The following is a 17,679-nucleotide window of genomic DNA, read 5'->3' on the forward strand; positions in this document are numbered from 1 at the left end:
AAACACGCTCGCCTCTGCGTGGAAGGCGCTTGTTCTAGTCCCCTGCCCAGTCCCATTTTAACACACCTCACAACCGTACCTGCCTTGCTCTCTGCATGCACCGACCAGCTCCCTGACCCCACCTCACTTGCCAGCGTGCCAAAAAGTCACCTTTGACTACCATCAGCACTGAAAATCTGGTGACACGCGAGGCCCCATTGTAACGACACTGTACAAACACCTGCTGCTCCAAAGGGCTTAACATCTAAATACATCATACATACAACAAGGACATATATTTTTAATGAACTTCCACCCATTGTGAGTTTGTTAGCTTATCGCCTATCTTCTGTTTCCTATTGAAATAACAAAGAAATACCTTTGCTGAAGTTATAAAGCCCTGCCTGTGATAACCCTGGTCCATCTACAGCACGGTGACTTGACAGTACATATGAAGAATGTAGCTGGGCTGAAAATAAGAAGTGACCGAGATTATCAGCACTGATATATTTAGCATGTTACAACCCAACATGTCAATGTAATTAATAAAGCAGCTTTAGCTATACTGCGTTAGCCATAATCACGGAAGTGTATTTAAGGGTTCCTAAGGTCTGATTTAATGGGACACAACCTGAAATCTACTCAGTGTAAGAAAACCAGAATTTCAGACACTGCAGCTGCCTACATCGCCTGCCAACTTTTGAGGGGATAAACTTGCATTCTCCTGTAGCTTTCTTCTCCCCGTACAGGGAGACGGATCACTGCCCCTCATGCCGAGACATCCTAAAAGGTCAGACAGCCCTACAAGACTGATGCTCCCAATTCCCCCAAAACGTGCGACAGAGAAGGCAGGCGGCCTAATCTCAGGCTGCTTCTTGGCAAAAGGGTAGGACTATCCCCAGTGCTTCGACTAACCCAAGGGCAAGTCACCCTGCCGCCGGCCAGGCAGGATGGAGGGGTCCTGGGCGGCGTGGAAGAGCAGGGACCCCTTCTTTGTCCCGCTCCGGCGAGCAGCAGAGCCCAGGTGAGGACCTCCACCGCCCCAGCCCCGTTCCTGCTGTTTCTCCTCTCGTTTTTCCCCTCCTCTCGCAACTCAGGAAGGCGAAGACAATGCGAACGCTTTCCTTTTGTGCACCAGCACGTCCTGTTTACGCTTCTCCCGCTGCCGGCGGCCGCGGAGCCGGACTGCGCCCACCACGTCGTCCTCGCCGCGCCGCCACTCGTGCCAGGCACGCAACTAGGGCATGTGGCACCCCGGCTATTTCTAGTACACGTAGGGGTCCTTCTAAGGAAAAAAAAAACCCAAACTCTCAAGTCTCTCCTTCAGAACAAGCTTCTCCAGTGCGAAGATGCAGAACTGAGGAGCTACGTTTTTTTTTTTAACCTTAGCCACAAAGTGCAAAACATATCCCGTAGTCTTTAATTATATGTTCACACCCTATTTCTCAAAAGATATCACAACTCTGCCATAGCTACATACACATGTACCAGCTTCTGCAACTGTTTGTTTCACTGTGTCTGACAGAGAGAAACATAAAATGCTGAACTACTTTGCATGGAAAACACACTGTGAAGCTCTTCTGTTTAATCTACAAACAAAGTAATAAACTGTGATGGAAGACGGAGGCTATCTAAGTCTGCATCGCTGCTAATTGCTCCATGGCCTGCATGCTGAAAAAGGAGCAGCTGTGCAGAACATACCGACGAAGGAACATCCCTGCAAACACTTACGACAGAGTCTGCGCTCCCTCGTTACTTGTACATAGGTCCAACAACCTTCATGTTCACTACTGTTTGAAGAATTACATCTCAAGTGTACGTATATATGACTTCTCGTATTTGCAGTGGTACTATTACATCGTTATACTTCGCAGCAACTTGATACAATGTACTGACGCTTTTACGGTAGTGTATATATAAGCATAAAAAACCTGAAAAATAAGACTCTACAATGAGTGTGCATTGTCCCACGTACAAAGGTCTACAGGTCAAGCACGGGAAAGCGCTTTCTCATGCTCTGCGTGGGTAAGATCCACAGGTGTGGATACAGACGTGCCAGAACACACACCTGCTGCTGCTGCAGTAAGAGATCTAATACGAACACTATTTCTAGCATAACCAGAATGGCCTGGCACTTACAGTCTGGGGTAGTAATGCACGGAAGATTTAATAACAGCAAAGGGTGGTTTTTTGGAGGCAATCACAGACAGAGGTACCCTCTCCATTGCCTTCTTCCTTGGTACCCGTTTGAAGTGCCAGAAAGCTGGCTACCTTTCAGACTAAAATCACTGAAATTGTGCCAATGTTAGTTACTAGACCTCACTGAAATTAGTAATACACAGTGAACCTAAATTTCTGCAAACTACGTTCTAACCGCCAAGAAGCATTTGCTTTTCCAAATTTTCCAGCTCTCTAGAGGTGACATTTTCAGCTCCCAAATGCCAGGACTGTCTCTCTTTTCTATCAGAGCACGGCTCTTTTAGACCTTTACCTTCAGGACCTCTGACTGACCACAGTGGTCATTAAGGGCCCCGTGCAACATAGAATATCCCTAAATTCAGCCAGAGTTGCTCCTAATGGTGATACCGTTCTGCAGCGTCATCCACAGGAATGACAACCAAGAGAGACGTTACTGCCAATGGTTTCAGCTTCTCACCGAACTACCAACGCGTGGTACGCAGCAGACAAATCGACATCAGCCTGGGATTTCCTCAGACCCAGCAAAGGCAGCTGTGCTCGGTTATTGTCTCAAGACTTAAAAAGTAAAATTGAGAATCTCTTTTAAATTGAGGTGGAAATTCCACCTTTGTGAACTCTTCACTGACACCCAGGTTACTATGTGCACTGCTTTACTTGACAGAGTTCACAGAATTAACCAAATTACCTAGAACCATGACTGGGTACTAGGAATTTCAAGAACACCGTTTGGCTTGAGTTTTTCTGTTTTGAAGCTACAACTCATAAAGCTTCTTTATTCTCTCTGTGTCAAATTCTGTTTCCAGTCCCAGATTTATTATACAACGATGAATACAGAAAATTTACCATTCTGCATGAATTCAGTGTACATGAACTCTTGTTCAACTAAAGACCTGTCACAGCGGATCAGCTGGAAAACATGACTTTGCATCTACGTCTGACATTTTTCTCTTTCAAAAGTTTTGAAATTATTTCTCCAAACCACACTTTGCTCTATAAGCATTAATACATTTTAAGGGGGCATTAAGATCATATTTGACCTCCCCATTGCAAAGCACTTATCCCTCCAAACATGAACTCATACGCAGTAAACATTTTAGACCGCTCAGCCTTTCATTTTAAAAGCAATGTAGTAATAGGAGTTTCTTGTAGGCAAGATTCATCTCAGATGATTTCAGACACGTACACCTCAGCTGGTCACCCTATTTTACATCTTACTAGCCTACCTCTGGCAACTTATTTTAGCATGAGACTGATTATCAACTCATGATGCTTTTTTCGCCTCCACCAAATGTAAGAGTCTGTGGCAAATAGTTCACACTGAGGTATTTAACTTTTAGACACCTGTGTCAGGACAGATGAATCCTACCACAGTGACATTTTCTGTTTTAATGTTTTTCACACGAGTAGCAGACTGGTCAGATACATCTAGGGTATACATTAAAAACGACAGATATTTTCAGACAGCCAACTCATATCAGGCTGTCTCATAACTTCGCCTGTTTTCTAAAAATAACACTAACACCAAGTATTTCTTCCCTTTGACATGAAACCCAAGACTATTTATATTTCTCCATGCCTTTGGGAAATGCCTCCATCTCTTTATTTTTCATTTTCTCTTAGAATGCTCTTCTGTGGCATGCACCTTGTTCTTTTTCTTCAAAATGAAACAGTCTTTTTTTTTTTTTTAATCAGAAGTGGAAAAGGATGAGTAAATATTCAGACATTTACTGAGAGTAATCACTATCACATCAGTTGCGCTTGGTCTTACTTAATTTTTACACAGCCTTACAGATGGACTATTTCACCTCCTATTTCTCCACGGCTTCGGCAGCAGCACCTCCCCGGAGCACCAACCTGAGCTTTCCAATCCCCCACCCCAGGACTCCCGCCGACATTCCCCCAAGGGATGGGATTTGCCCCTGTCCTCAGCTGGCTAACAGCTGAGCCGGCTCCACCTCTCACTTGCATTAAAAGCCGCCTGCCCACTCCCAGCGCCCAGGGCGGAAAGATGCTCGGGTACCCACGCCTCATCTCTCCCACCTTAGCTGTGGTCCTGCCCTCTTTCCTGGTCCTGCCCCGGCTGTAATCCCCCGCTGGAAGTCCCTCCTGACCTACTGTCTGCGCTACATCGCAGGTCTCGTCACGGCTGCAAGAGCCTCCCTTCTTCGTCTCTACCGAGTAAGTTTGCCTGCCTCCCTCACTTGTCCCTTTCCGCTTTCAAAATTCACGGTCACCAGTTGGTACCCCTGTAGAACTAGTGTCAGACTAGCATCTTTCTACAGGGCCGTCTGCAAACACTGAAAAGAAAAAAAAAAAGAATAAACGTATCCCCAGACAAAACCTGAAGGAACTACCAATAGGGTTGGAGGGACCTGCTGAAAGCAATTTGTTACCTCTGCTACCACTGCCGAACACTTCATCACTTCTCACAAACACACGGAGCTCCACCTTGCGTCGCTGGCTTCTTCCCTTTGCTACTCCTCCTCCCTTCATGGCCAGAAACCTCATTCTCATTTCCAGCATATTATGATTTAATGTATATGTGCTTCGTTTTTCTCACTAACTGTGGACCTCTCCTCAATTCAGGGGTGAAGGAGGATTTTTATCTTATTGCTTCTCCATTAACCCAATGCTTCCCCAATACATTTGCCTACTTTGCTCATTGATAAGATGACCCCTGATTTGCATACAAAGGGTGAGATGTCTAGGCCACAGATGATCTCCTTGGTTGCCTGCCCATACGGTGACTAATACCGGGGGCATCAGGTGTTTCCTGAGGGGTGGAGGTCCTACTAGCTTGGCTTTCTCACAGCCCATCCCCTGACGTGGTAATTTTGGTGCCATGCTCCATCCTCTCTTTTCTTCCCTAAATCTGAGCGTGCGCAGTTCTGCCTGTCCCATATGTTGATAATACGCCTCTGGAAATGGCTGAGGGTCGGAATGTCCATGCTGATGTGGACACATCTGCTAGCACATTTTCATTCCATCAGGCACAAGCTGTTGGCCATCAGGGTGTCATAAAGCTGACAAAGACTTTGTCTGGATCCAGCTCTTCCTGATGATCTAAAGAAAAGATCAAGGCAACTACTGCATCCCAAAGGGCTCAAGGGTTCAACAGCATCATTCTTCTCATTTAATATTCACAAGGTCCTGAAAGAGAGTCCAAAGCCACTTGTGCTGCCAACTCCTTAGCATGCTTATGAGCTTCAATAGGTATTTACTCAAGTAATAATGTATAATATTTAAGTTCAACTTAATAGGTATTTACTCACTCTGAAGAAACAGGAGTAGTTGTTTTAAAAATGAAAGCCATCCGCCTTTATTTATTCCTCTTTAAAGTAATAAATAATGCAGTACTAAAAATTTATCATAACATACTCTAATACATTCTACCAAAACCTATTTTTAACTAATTGCACAGGCAGCAGACAGACTACAGAGAAATGAGAAAACCACTGCTGTAGTATTTTAGGAGCAATCATACAGCAATTGTTTTGAATAGCCACTCAATTTTACCTTTTAGCAGGTCTGAGCTACTGCAATCATCTGTGTTTTTCGCTTCCTACTTTCAGGTCATTTTCCTTCTCTTCTTGAATTTTAGAAACCGCCAGAATAGGCTTATGCAGAGGAACTGAGAGCACAAAGGAGTGAAAGGCCAAGCGCAAGTTGTGCATTACCTGTGAAAGTGCCCATATTCCTCTTGTAGGGGTGTTACTTCTCCAACCCTGCATTTTCTTAGGTCCTCACCTAGCTTTTTTTTTTTTTAACAAAACCTGCTTTATATTTTCCTCTTACACATCATGCATGCCCAAATCATGCAAGACGAGGCTGCCACTACGCGCATGGCATCCCTCTTAGGCAAACACGGCCACTGCACGCAGAGCACGGCTAGCGCTTACGCTGCGACCACGCTCTGAAACCCCTCCTCTCCCAAAACCTGGCGCTCTAGTTCAGACTCCCTTCCAAGCAAGAGATGGTCCACTGCAACACCCAGAACTAAACTCAAACCAGGAAAGGTACCAAACTTACGTTCATCGAGGTTACTCATCAGACACCACACTTACAACACTTGCGTCAGTGTTATAAAACTCACTATACTTCCAACTTCTCTGAGGAAATCTTAATGTTCCTGACTTTTGACTGCTTACCGCTTCCTTAATTTTCTTCTTGTCTGAATACTCTCACATAAACAGACATACATACTATCGTGTGTCACTGCAGATAATATTGCGCTAAAAATGAAGTCAGTCAAAGTTAACAAATCTCTGCCTCAAGCTGAAAGTCACGACAGGTACAACAAGCAAACAAATAAATAAATAAATAGATGTTTCCACTGCTGTTACGTGGGCAGCCTCCTGCACGCTCAAAGCCGAAGACTGGCATTTCTGGTGGGCAATAAATCATACACTGAGATAAAAATATGATATTCGTTTAATTCAAGGGAAAACAGTTGGAGCGGCTAGGGATGTCCAGATGCAATTATTTCAAAGAACAGAATCCCAAACAAGTACATCTGCAGCTCTGCTCTGCACTGCAATGTGTTGTTAAAATTTTATGACGGAAAAAACCAGACTCACATGAGCTGTGCGTACATGCTAAGCACAATGAAACAAACTCATTTTTCCCCAAATGCCTACAATATGAGCTGACCTCAGAAAAATTTTCCTATGTTTAAATAATAAATATATGCCCCAAAAGACTTTTACTCAACTTGTCAAAGTATAATTTGTTGAATAATTAAAAGCAAGAACACAAAAGGAAGTTATCATATCAAACATAAATATATTTTTTTAATTGCAATGACATGAAAGCTCAACCTGTCTATAACAGGAAAGGAAATATGTCTTGATTTTTGTTATATAAAAGAAATAGAGCATTTGCCTTTGCTTACTGCTCACATTATGTGATAGTGCCATCTAGCCGGCTATCGGAGGAAGTCAGGTTTCAGTCCTCTACAGGGGCAGGGGGGTGTGAGGGGAGAATTTCTAAAAAAAACCCAAAAAACCCCAAAACACAGATTTTCCGCTTCTTCTAAAACTCTGTATGCAAGCCTGCCAGAAGTCTTCATCATCTACACAGAAACAACACGCTATCTTAAGAGACCAAAAGATGTTACTAAAAGTAAAACAAAGACTTGGTTAAAGTTTGCATGAGATAGAGTTCCTTTACATTTCCCAGGGTAATCTTTTGGCTCTGCTTCCTTGCTGCCTTACGGTTTAAGAAAAAGAAGTTTTGCCATGTCTTCTGTAACGTCAGTTGTTTCAAGGCAATTCAAAGGGTCTTTTCTTGACACTGCTTGAGATTTGTTGTGGGCTTTAACATTGGAAACTCTCACTTCTTGAGCCTGTAAACTGTTAATTCTGAAAGTTACAGCTACTTATATGTAACTCGGTGTCTTCAGACACGGTAACTTGACTGAATTGAGGTTTGCGATTCTTGGGTGTCTAGCATGAAAGAGGCAGCAAGTGGTTTAAGTTTGCCTTTCCTACAGTGACAAGCTGTTGCTATTCAAATACCTTCTCTAGAGAAATGACTCTTTATGATCAAGGATCGTTTAGGTTAGTTTTTCCAGCCTGGTGCAGGTACAAGGCGAGATGCCCAGTCCTGCAATCCCAGATGCCAAGGCTCGCCGGCACCTCTACGTGGAGCAGCGTGGCACCGTACGTGGGCTCGCTAGATGCCCAACACTGTTCTGCTCAGGGCTCGCTCCCTGCAAGCATCCCCTCTGATGACGTGTCTGAAAAAAGAAACTGTTCCTCTGTCCCCTTTTTTCGATTTTTTTCATGTCAGATTCAAATCGCCCTTTCTGTTGTTAGAACAGAATTTCCTACAGCAGTATTTAACTTGGGACTTTATGGAATTTTTAGACCAAGACTTTCAGTCAAAAAACCCCACAGAAATTGTTTAGATACTTATTATTCACAGCAGAAGCGCTTTCCTACCTGTTCCTCCATTCCCTTAGAAACTGCAACTAAAGCTTTTCAAATCACTAACAAGAATTTTGGATAGGCTTTTATTTGTAACATTGTTGTATTCTGGCACTAAAGATGTAAATAACATTTGTTTCCCCTTCCCACCTTCCTTCTCAAAAGCTTGCTTTCAACCAACAAAAAAGGCCGTTTCCTATTACCTTCCAGATTTTTCAATTAATTTTCTTGGTATATTGCTACTTTTCTCCCCGTTTACAAATCCGGAAGGTTTCCACAAGGAAGACAGGGAACGTGAGACAGAAGAAGTCTGGTCAGCAGCACTGAGTTCAGCCCTCGGCTTCCCGGGCTTAGATGGGTAGACTGGAGAGGAAGCCCTTTTTGAGGACACCAAGGAATATTTGCAAGAGGGAGCAACTGGTGCTTCTGCTTTCTGCAGAAGGAGAAATTAGCTCGAGTAGGTGCCACAGGACATTTCGGTCTAAGGAGAATCTGCCTCCTTTGGGAGCGGCGGCTGCCTTTGCGGGCGCCTTGGCAAGGAGAAGCGCTCTGTTGCTGCACGTCCCGGCTCCGCTCCCTCCCGAGGGAGCTGCCACGCACGGAGTCTCAAATCCCCGTTGAACATTTGGCACGTTTGTATTTTACGTTAATGTCAACTACTTTTTGAATTCTGGGGCAAACGTTTTAATTGTCCTTTTGTTCGTGGCACTCAAATGTAACATAACTATTTTTATTTTCACTTCATTGTATTTTTACAGATTTTGACAAAACTGAAGGCTACTGAATGATTTCTTAATTAATATCTGCATAATTGCCACCTAATTTAGTGCGAACACTGATGCATAACTTCAGACAGCTGTGCTAGATAATCACAAGCCTTAGCATGAGACAGCCTGTTGATCTTATGCTTCTTTTCAGACATGGCCTATGAGTATTTCATTTTTCTGACATGCCTTTTAATTTTTCCTTCTTGGTTAAAGGTCATATAACCAGTAGAATAATGTTGCCACTAAATAACATCTTTAAGCAGCATTCTCTGTAATGCTATTTTTATACTGTCAGTCTTCGGCCCACTTTCATCGCTAGAGAAAATAAAGCCATGTACTGTTCTGTACTGAAGTAATGTGAGCAAGACTATTTTCTTTAAAATCATTTGGAATTTGGTAATTGCCCTGTAATAACCAAGAACTAAGGAAGCACCCACTGAGCTTGAGGACACAGATTAAGACACAGAAATCCCGGTGTCTCAACCTCCCGTCGCAGTCAGTGGGGTGATACAACCTAGTGAGGAAGCCAACGGAGCCTTCATGTGATCACCCACTGCAGGCTCAGGTCATTTGCTCACCAGGCTTGTAGGACCATTTGGGCTAAGGTCTCCTGCCCGTCATCCAGCTGCCAGTTCAGAAGTGTGCAGATTTGTCTGTAGGTCCTGTATTGCATCTACCAAGCTCGTCAAAATGTCTCGGATAACCTAGACATCCAAGGTTATCTTAGGGCAATCTTAAACGTCAGTAGACACATGTTTAGGCAACTGAACCAAGCCCTGCGTGACTTTTGAAGGATGAATCAGACTATTCTCCAGACTTCATCTGACTGTGCTAATAACCTTCACGGTCTACAATGGGTACTTCAACTGCTAGCTTGCATGTAGGCACCCACACTCAGACACCAACACTTAGGTGTCTTAATTTCAGGCTGAGTCCTTTTAATCCTTGTAGGACTCACCAATGCATATATGTAAATGAAGCAGTAGTAAGAAGAAATTCAAAGAAGTGAGAAGAAAATTTAAAGACATTTAGTAATTAGAAATGTAAAGCCCCCCAAAGCAGGTGTTGGCATTGTTCCAAATCAAAACTCAGTCCCAGAATTCAGAATAACACCTCTCTAAAATAACGTTAAGATAGATCATCCTCTGTGAAATCCTCTGGCTGCCTCTGAGTGAAGCTGAGCAGGTAACAGTTTCCTTGCTTGGTCGAGTACTGCTAGTCCACTAGCTACAGGAGTGGTAATTAAAAGCTTTGTTAAAGATCTCTGAAGTATATATTTACACACAATTACCATATTAATATTTTAAATAAGATGTTTTACATACCTCTGCCCACATGCATGCACTAGAGGGAGCTAGGACCAAGCCCTCCGTATACATCCCTTAACGCTGCTTCTCACCGTCATTTCACACTACTTGGAATTTTGCTGGTTCCAACCTCCAAGAAAACGTTGTCAGCATTCCCAGACGACTGAACCTAAGTTCATGAAGGATCTAACCCTGAAGCGAGGTTAAGCAGCTGCAGCTTCCAGCCCCGCTCTGGTGGAACGGCTGGAGCAGTTGTGAAGGGGGGAAGAGGAGAAGGGGAAGGACCTCTCACCTCTGACCCGTCACGCTCCTGGACTCCTCACGTACCTTTGGAAGTCCACCTGCCTTTCACTGGCAATCCCAAGCTGAAGTGCCCACCTCCATACCCTCTCATCACAGCCTGGCAGCTAGGGTCAGTGGGGACAGCCCCTCACAAGATGTCCACACGCAGTGAACAAATGGCAACGCCACCAGCTCTTGTATTGGCCGAGTCACTTTTTAATCGGGATTTGTAAAACAGGGTTTGCTAAAGCACTTTTGCTGCATCCTGTTTTCATTGCACTGAGCAAAAGCGATTCTTCTCCCCTCTGAAGTACACTGCCAGAAAATTATTTTCGTTTTAAAACCTAACTTCTGTAAGTCAGGAAAAGCAAGAGACTTCCAAGTTTCCATATATTCTTAACTGGTGTCACCCTGCATGGAGGTCCTGTGGTATAGCCCTTAACCCTACACAATCTTCTCACATGCTTCGTGCCATACATTGAACACACAAGGTGCAGAGTTGCTGGCCAAGCATGACCAGCTGTGCACGCGTCAATGCAGGCACATTTTGAGCTGTTACTCATGTTATTTGCAGAAAGAAAGGACATACAGAAGACATGAGACATAGTTCATCTTTTTCCAAAATACAAGCTGACAGCACATACTAAATAATTTACTGGACCCAACAGAGTTGTTAGGTTTTTTTAGCCGTCAGCTGAGACTCTGTAACTTTTGGGATGTTGACTTTTCCTTCCACTGGTGCTTCAAGGACACCAGGATCATCACATTCAACCCATGGAAGTCCAGCAATCTTTCCCCAGGCCAGAATATTAAGCCAAATGATATTGAGCTGAATGATTAAGCCCTGCTCCAATTGTCTTTTCATGCCTGGCATTGTAAGGAGAAGCCATAGGAGCCAAAATGGGATGGGCTGAAGGCTGCAGGTTGATTAAAAAAGTGCAGTAGAGACACTGGAAAGAGGAAACCGTATCCCACAGATATGTAAAGCAGTGTGGCACAGACCAGGAAAGGAAATTTTATCTACATGGGAATAAAAAAGTCCTTTTCTGAAATACACAGGAGAGTTTAAATCCATAGAAGAGGACACAAACAAAGGACGTTATGACCATGAACCCAAGTTAATTACCTGCTTCTTCTGTGTTTCTTGGGCTAAAGAAATACTGAGACTTAGGACCACAGAGTTACTATGGGACCTTTCCCAGTGTTGTACCTTTGTCTCCGACTCTTAAGAGGTTGGAAATGAATAGCAAACTTAGAGATTTGCCTCTTAAAAAGAAGTAGCTACTACTACTTTCCTTACTTTCAAATACACAGTTTTCTACAGCAGCTTTTAAAGATTCGCGATGACTAAAACAAAGACAGGCGTGAGAAGAAAAAGACAGTGATGGCACACACTACAGAAGCCAACGAGAAAAGCTGCTGGGGTGGGAGTCATCTCCTCCACGTGCAGCGGTGCCGAGCTTTGGTTACGCACCTACGCTCCTTCCACAGGCAAGAGAAAGAGGCAGGACCCTAATGGCTGAAGTTAAACAAGTGGAAACCCATCCCCGTGTCAAACCACCCTTTAATTTCAGCATGGAGTTTTACGTATACACACACACAAGTATATAGCAAACTAAATAAATACAGACAGACACTTTTTACAACTCCTCTTATATTTAAAATGCTCTAATCCTCCAACGCAAATAAAATCAGTAGTGGGAAAGGAGGGGCTCTCCCTGCTGACCTGCTAGATGTGAAAGCGCATTAAGGCACACCTCTGTCTCCCCAATGGCACTAGTTACACATATATTCCCATTAACTAAAAAAAAAAAAAAAAGACTGCTTACTGGTCCTTTTGTAGGTGTACATGTATTTATTCTGCTTCAGCTACAGTCAGCCCCTCTGGTGCTCAGGAGTGCGGGTGGTGGGGCTGCCCCGGGTGTGTTCCCGTGCTGGAGAGGGTCCCCAGCTGACCCCCTCCCCAAACCGCCCCGTTTTCTCATAGTCCCTCGGCATCTTCAACTCCCTCTGTCACCACTTCGGGATCACAAAACTACACTGGATACCACCAAACGATTTTCTGCTGCAGACACTGTTCTGGGAAGGACAGTGGAATGCACCATTTGTCTGCTGCGGTTTCCTCCTCGTCCCAAGCATATTTTTCGTTAAAACAAGCTAGCTCTCAGAAAACAACGCACAAAACGACAACCCTCTTTTGGTGAAAATACTAGAAGCACAAACACCACAATGTTGGCAAACGAGCCTTTCAAAAAAAATATAGAAAACGGACTGGTTTGTGTTTCTTTAAGAAAGTAGGGTGTATTTCAGAGGTAGTATATTTTTCCTAAATTATTATAAATAAACTCTTGCGGCAACTTCTGTTTTTTTTTCCATGGGATACTTAAATAGTTTTGGACCGACAGTTAAAAAAAGATAAATCTGCTGGTATAACGTTATTAAGCAAAATATTTTCACTGATCTCTTTGTAATTCCTTGGCAGGTGGTGGGAAATGAATCCATGGGCAAACGTTTCTACTAGGTCTGCAACAGCTTGTTGGTCTGGCCAGGAGCAACACAAGGAAAGGTGACGGGGACATAGCCCTTCGCTTTCTCTTGGTGAGGAAATCTGCTTGCTTCCTCCTCAGTTTGACTTCTCAAAACCTGAGGGGAAACAGCTCTTGGGTGGAAGTGCCCCACCATGGTCCCAAAGGAACAGAAAAGCCAGAGCGACCCAACTGCTGGGCAAACTCCTCTCCTGGATGCCGGGCACATCGGGGTGGGAATCTCCACAGCCCCAGTGGAGGAGTCAAAGCCACGTGCTCTGAGCTGCAATAGATACGTCTTCCCTGGGAATCAAGTCCTACAGGAGGAGGGGGAAACCCCACCAAAATGAAAACTGCCATTAACATAACAAACCACAGAAGAAAAGGAGAAAGCATCATCTTTCCTAGCCTGCCTCTGCCAATAACCCTGGGGGTTCTTTGTAACAACGTCCTTCCTTAGGGAAATATAATTCCCAGGTTAGAGATACACTTTGAAACATAAAGCAGGCATAGTCATAAATATCTCAAGTGCTGTTTTGATCACTAGCATTTACAGGAAAGATTCAATTTTGTTTCTCTCTATTTTTTTTCTTTTTTCAGCTGCCTGGTCCCGCTTGTGATTTTAGACAGCTTCCATGCTTACAAATTAGTCACTTCCACACACGGCATGGAGAAGGCTACATTAACACACCTGAACGTTTGAAACCTGTGATGATCTTCCTCTTGAACTTAGGAGTTAATAATAGACTTTTTGTAAGTAGTCCAGTACTATGGTGACTCTAACTCCAGCTGGGTTAATTACACAATAATTAGGTACAAACATCGCAACACAAAACACAGCTACATCATTATTTGCAACAAATGTTAACTCTAAATAAGTGCAACCTGTCCCACAAACACTTGCTATAAACGACTTAAAAATAAAAGTAAAATTTGATGGGGTAAACACAGAAAAAAAAAAATTCTCCGGGAGAATTTTTTTTGTTAAAAAAAAAAAATTAAAATAAAAATCTCAGCACTCATTTAGAGTTCGGGATCTTGTGAAAGAAAGCTTTAAAAGGAGCAAACCTGATTTGCTGTGGCTGTTGCGGCGAAGGGAACACTTGTTGCAGGAGTTGTTGCTGCAGAGACAGTGGCGGCCGTAGCGTTGTGCATCATGGGTACTTTCAGGAGGGGAACCATGGAAGCAATGAACAGGAGGGTGCAGCATTATGGTAAGAGAAGTGGTATTTTTGGCATGGTGAATATCAAGAGCGGCAAGCCATCGTCATGGGTTAAACCGGCAGATGGCATGCAATCACAGTGCAAAGCGAGAAAGCGTGGCGGAGAAATAAAAAAAAAGGGAAAATAGCTTATTACAAGTACAATTAAAGGAAGGTTGTCAACACAATCGGCGATTCCCAGAAAAAAGAGCAAGGACCATTGAAAACATGGGTGTTATCTCTAAGAAGATGATTACTTGCGCAAACGAGGTCTCCACCAAAATAACCTGAGAATTATTACATGGGCAATTTGTTTTCCCCCAGTATTGATATAAAGCACTCCAAAATAAAATTCTACTAAAAAAGAAATAATAAAAATACAGTGGTTTGCACTGGGAAGGAAACTGATAAACGTTTATCTTCATTTTTAAGCACAATTTAAAAATGAATTATTTTCATGTATCTTCATTTTGAAGTAAGCCAGATACTCGCTGGCTTCCTTTATAATCCAGTTTATGCATTTTTTTTCCACTAGCACTGCATAACTGTTAGACTTTATCAGAGTTAAATCACCATCTGCTTTGAGGCAAAAGTCAGGAGAAGGATGATAATAATTTTCCTGATTTAAATACTACTTTGTTTGATCCAAAAAAGCAAGGTCGATTTTGTGGAAGTTGCTGCTTTTGCTCATTTTAAGAATGAATTTTAATCAGCATCTTCATGGGAGGAGAATTATTAACTTGACGTTTTAAAGGCTTGATATTTTAACTGCTTATCTGAGTAGTACCACAAAAAAAAATATCACTGGGATAGGGCTATAGAATAAAAGAAAGATTGCTTTTCCATCTTAGAGGCTGTTGCACTGGACTTCCATTTTGCATGCCCAAAATGTTAATTCCAAGCTGCAAATATATTTGAAGGAGGAGTGAGATTCAGATTACGGGTTTCAACAGAACCTCTGTGGATCAAAGTAGGCATTTCTGGGAAACGCTGATAAAACTTTCTAACACACAGCAAAAAGGAGAAATAGGCACACCACTATGAAACTTTAAAACACTGATGAAATTTGCTGGCTTTTTCCAGTATTTTATGATTTTATAGTACTAGACATTATAAAATATAAAGAGAAATAAAACTTTGAAAACTGAAAAGCAGACTGGAATTCATGGTATTATGCTTTTGCAGTGTAGTTGTTATAGCAGGTGATATCACATCTAAACTGCAGCTTTCATCTACAGATCTAAACACTCTGCAAAGTCAACCAAAAGACAAGCGAACCTTTCATTCTAGTCAGTGTCTACATCTTGCCTAGGATTCTTGAAACAAGTGAATATACATCATATACAGTATAAAAAGAGATCAATAAAGAAATTTGGAACCTACCAATACTGGTAGCGGGTGTCATGCACAAAACTGACCCTGCGTGTCATGCAATGATAGGTGAAAAAAGTGGATAAAGGGAAGAAACAGGTTAGCCGTTTAGAGTTAACATTCAAAGTGAGATTCAAGCATAACCACAGAGAAGTAAGTTAGTTAAATGAAACTGTAAGGTCATTCATAGTTTTGCTTTAACACAAAAAAGGTGATTATGTTCTTACTAAACTCCTGAGTATACTGTGTGACTTTTGGCACGTTTCTGTGTATCCACAAGTTACTTCATAAACTTTTTTATTTAGTACTTTTATCCTTTCACTTAGTGCTTTTGCAGCAACAGGTTTTTGTTTATAGAAACATCTTTGGTTAAATATCACATTATTGGGGAATTTTAGAACTCATTGCGTAATTCAGACAGCTCAATGTTGCACGGATCAACATTCACCAACTCTTTGATATGCAGCAGAGAAAGAAGTTAAAAAGGAATTAGCTGATATTGTTCTGCAGGGGCTTTGCCAAATTTGCGTTTGATGTTAATGTACTTGTTCTTAATACAACACCAGAGGTGGAGAGGTGCTTCTGACTGAAGAAAACACTACTGTGACAATTCCCCAAGCTAAACACCTGAAAGCGTGTAACGTTCCAGCAAAAGGCTCCTAGTGTACCTCAAAGATGCTCTGAAGGACTGCTCGCCTGCCATGCAGTTTAGTTTTGGTGCCTAGTCCACCTTTAACCTTTCTGGGAAGACCAAATTAAAAAAAAAAAAAAAAAGAAAACAAACCAGTGTATTTTCAGTAGAAAATTGCATATAGCAAGCTGGTGAAGGTGAACAGGTAAGGAGACTAGTCCCAGGTACATGCATATTTGATACAAAGTCAAATATGGTTCCTGTATTTCTGCTTCGTTACTACCGCAGCCCCTTATCGGACCATCACAGTAGCAGTGTAACTATGAATGACCTTACCCAAGAACAGTCCCCAGAGAATACACAAAGTTCCTCCTCTAGAGGCTACAGAAACACTCACAAACAGCAATGGGAAGAGAGAAAAGATCTGTTGTTTTTAAGATCATTCACCAAACAATAAGGAGAAGGTGACAAAGCAATCAAACTGATGTAAAACAAACAAAGTGCAGAACTTTGGAGGTAAGCCATGCTAAGTCAAGCCCCACACTTTTTGTTAGGGGAGCAAGTGGTTAAGAAAGCAGAGAAGTTATATAAAACAATTAAGTTTTATATATATTCCAGCAGCAAAACTTGTCTATAATTTTAACTTAACTTAACACACACACACACACACAAGGAACACATTTGAAAATTATACCAGTTCAGAAAATATCACATAATCATTGAAAATCCAACACATAATGTCATGCATTGCTCCTCAGACCTGGGTGGCATGACAGCCCTTACACCCACCAAATCCAGCCTTCCCAGGAAACGTGGGATTATCAGACATAGCATCTTTAACGAAAAGCTCGTGACACCCACTCACATAGAGGGGGTTTCCCTTTCCTAACCTCCTCCCACACCCCACTCCTCTCTCTAACATCCTTTCTAGGTGCTGATGACGTTCGCAAAGAGCAAGAGGTTCAGCACTTTGAGAAAGGTTTTCTGCTCTGGGCTTGGGCTCCATCTGCTATGTTACCCCTTTATTTCTTCTTTTTTCATGCACTTGTTTTGGGGCTTGCCAACAGCCTGGCCCTTAAGGTTTGGTTCTAAGATCCACCCTTCCTACCATCAGAAATTTGTAAGATAAAACTATAATTACAACCATTAGTTGAAAAGAGGGATGGACAATAAAAAGCACCAAGAATGAGCTACTTAAGGAAGCATGAGCACTCCAAAAGTCTGGAAAATATCCAAATGCTATTTCACTGAAACAGGTTTAAACTACTGTGTTTTCCATAGTTAATTTAAAATCCTTAGCAATTGCAAATAATAGCGGTAAGCCCTGAAAGGCAGTGCTTAAGGGAAGGAACAATGCATATCATACTGCAAATTCTCAGGGTTACAATGTAAAATAAATTTGTGGAAATTTCTGTATGTTCGTAAGCACAGGGCAGTCTTCCATTCACGTCCCAATAGGCAGTCTCACAATTTTTTTTTTTTTTTTCAA

General features: G+C 42.5%; 1 protein-coding gene across 11 annotated transcripts in view; it reads right to left on the reverse strand.

Moving 5' to 3' along the window:
• MBNL2 (muscleblind like splicing regulator 2) overlaps nucleotides 1–17,679 on the reverse strand; it is a 112,380-nt gene that overhangs the window by 4,129 nt on the left and 90,572 nt on the right. For 7 of the 11 annotated variants that reach the window (XM_069802441.1, XM_069802450.1, XM_069802443.1 and 4 more), the window contains 2 exons: nucleotides 15,572–15,607; nucleotides 14,055–14,149 (listed from right to left, as the gene is read on the reverse strand). The exons of 2 other annotated variants lie outside the window; for them this stretch is intronic. In XM_069802441.1, coding sequence (XP_069658542.1) covers nucleotides 14,055–14,149; nucleotides 15,572–15,607 — 131 coding nt within the window. The remainder of the gene's footprint in view (nucleotides 1–14,054; nucleotides 14,150–15,571; nucleotides 15,608–17,679) is intronic. 2 more of the 11 variants (XM_069802445.1, XM_069802448.1) reach the window with 1 other exon arrangement.

Source organism: Haliaeetus albicilla, chromosome 15, assembly GCF_947461875.1.
Source record: "Haliaeetus albicilla chromosome 15, bHalAlb1.1, whole genome shotgun sequence".
Classification (NCBI taxonomy): Eukaryota; Metazoa; Chordata; class Aves; order Accipitriformes; family Accipitridae; genus Haliaeetus; species Haliaeetus albicilla.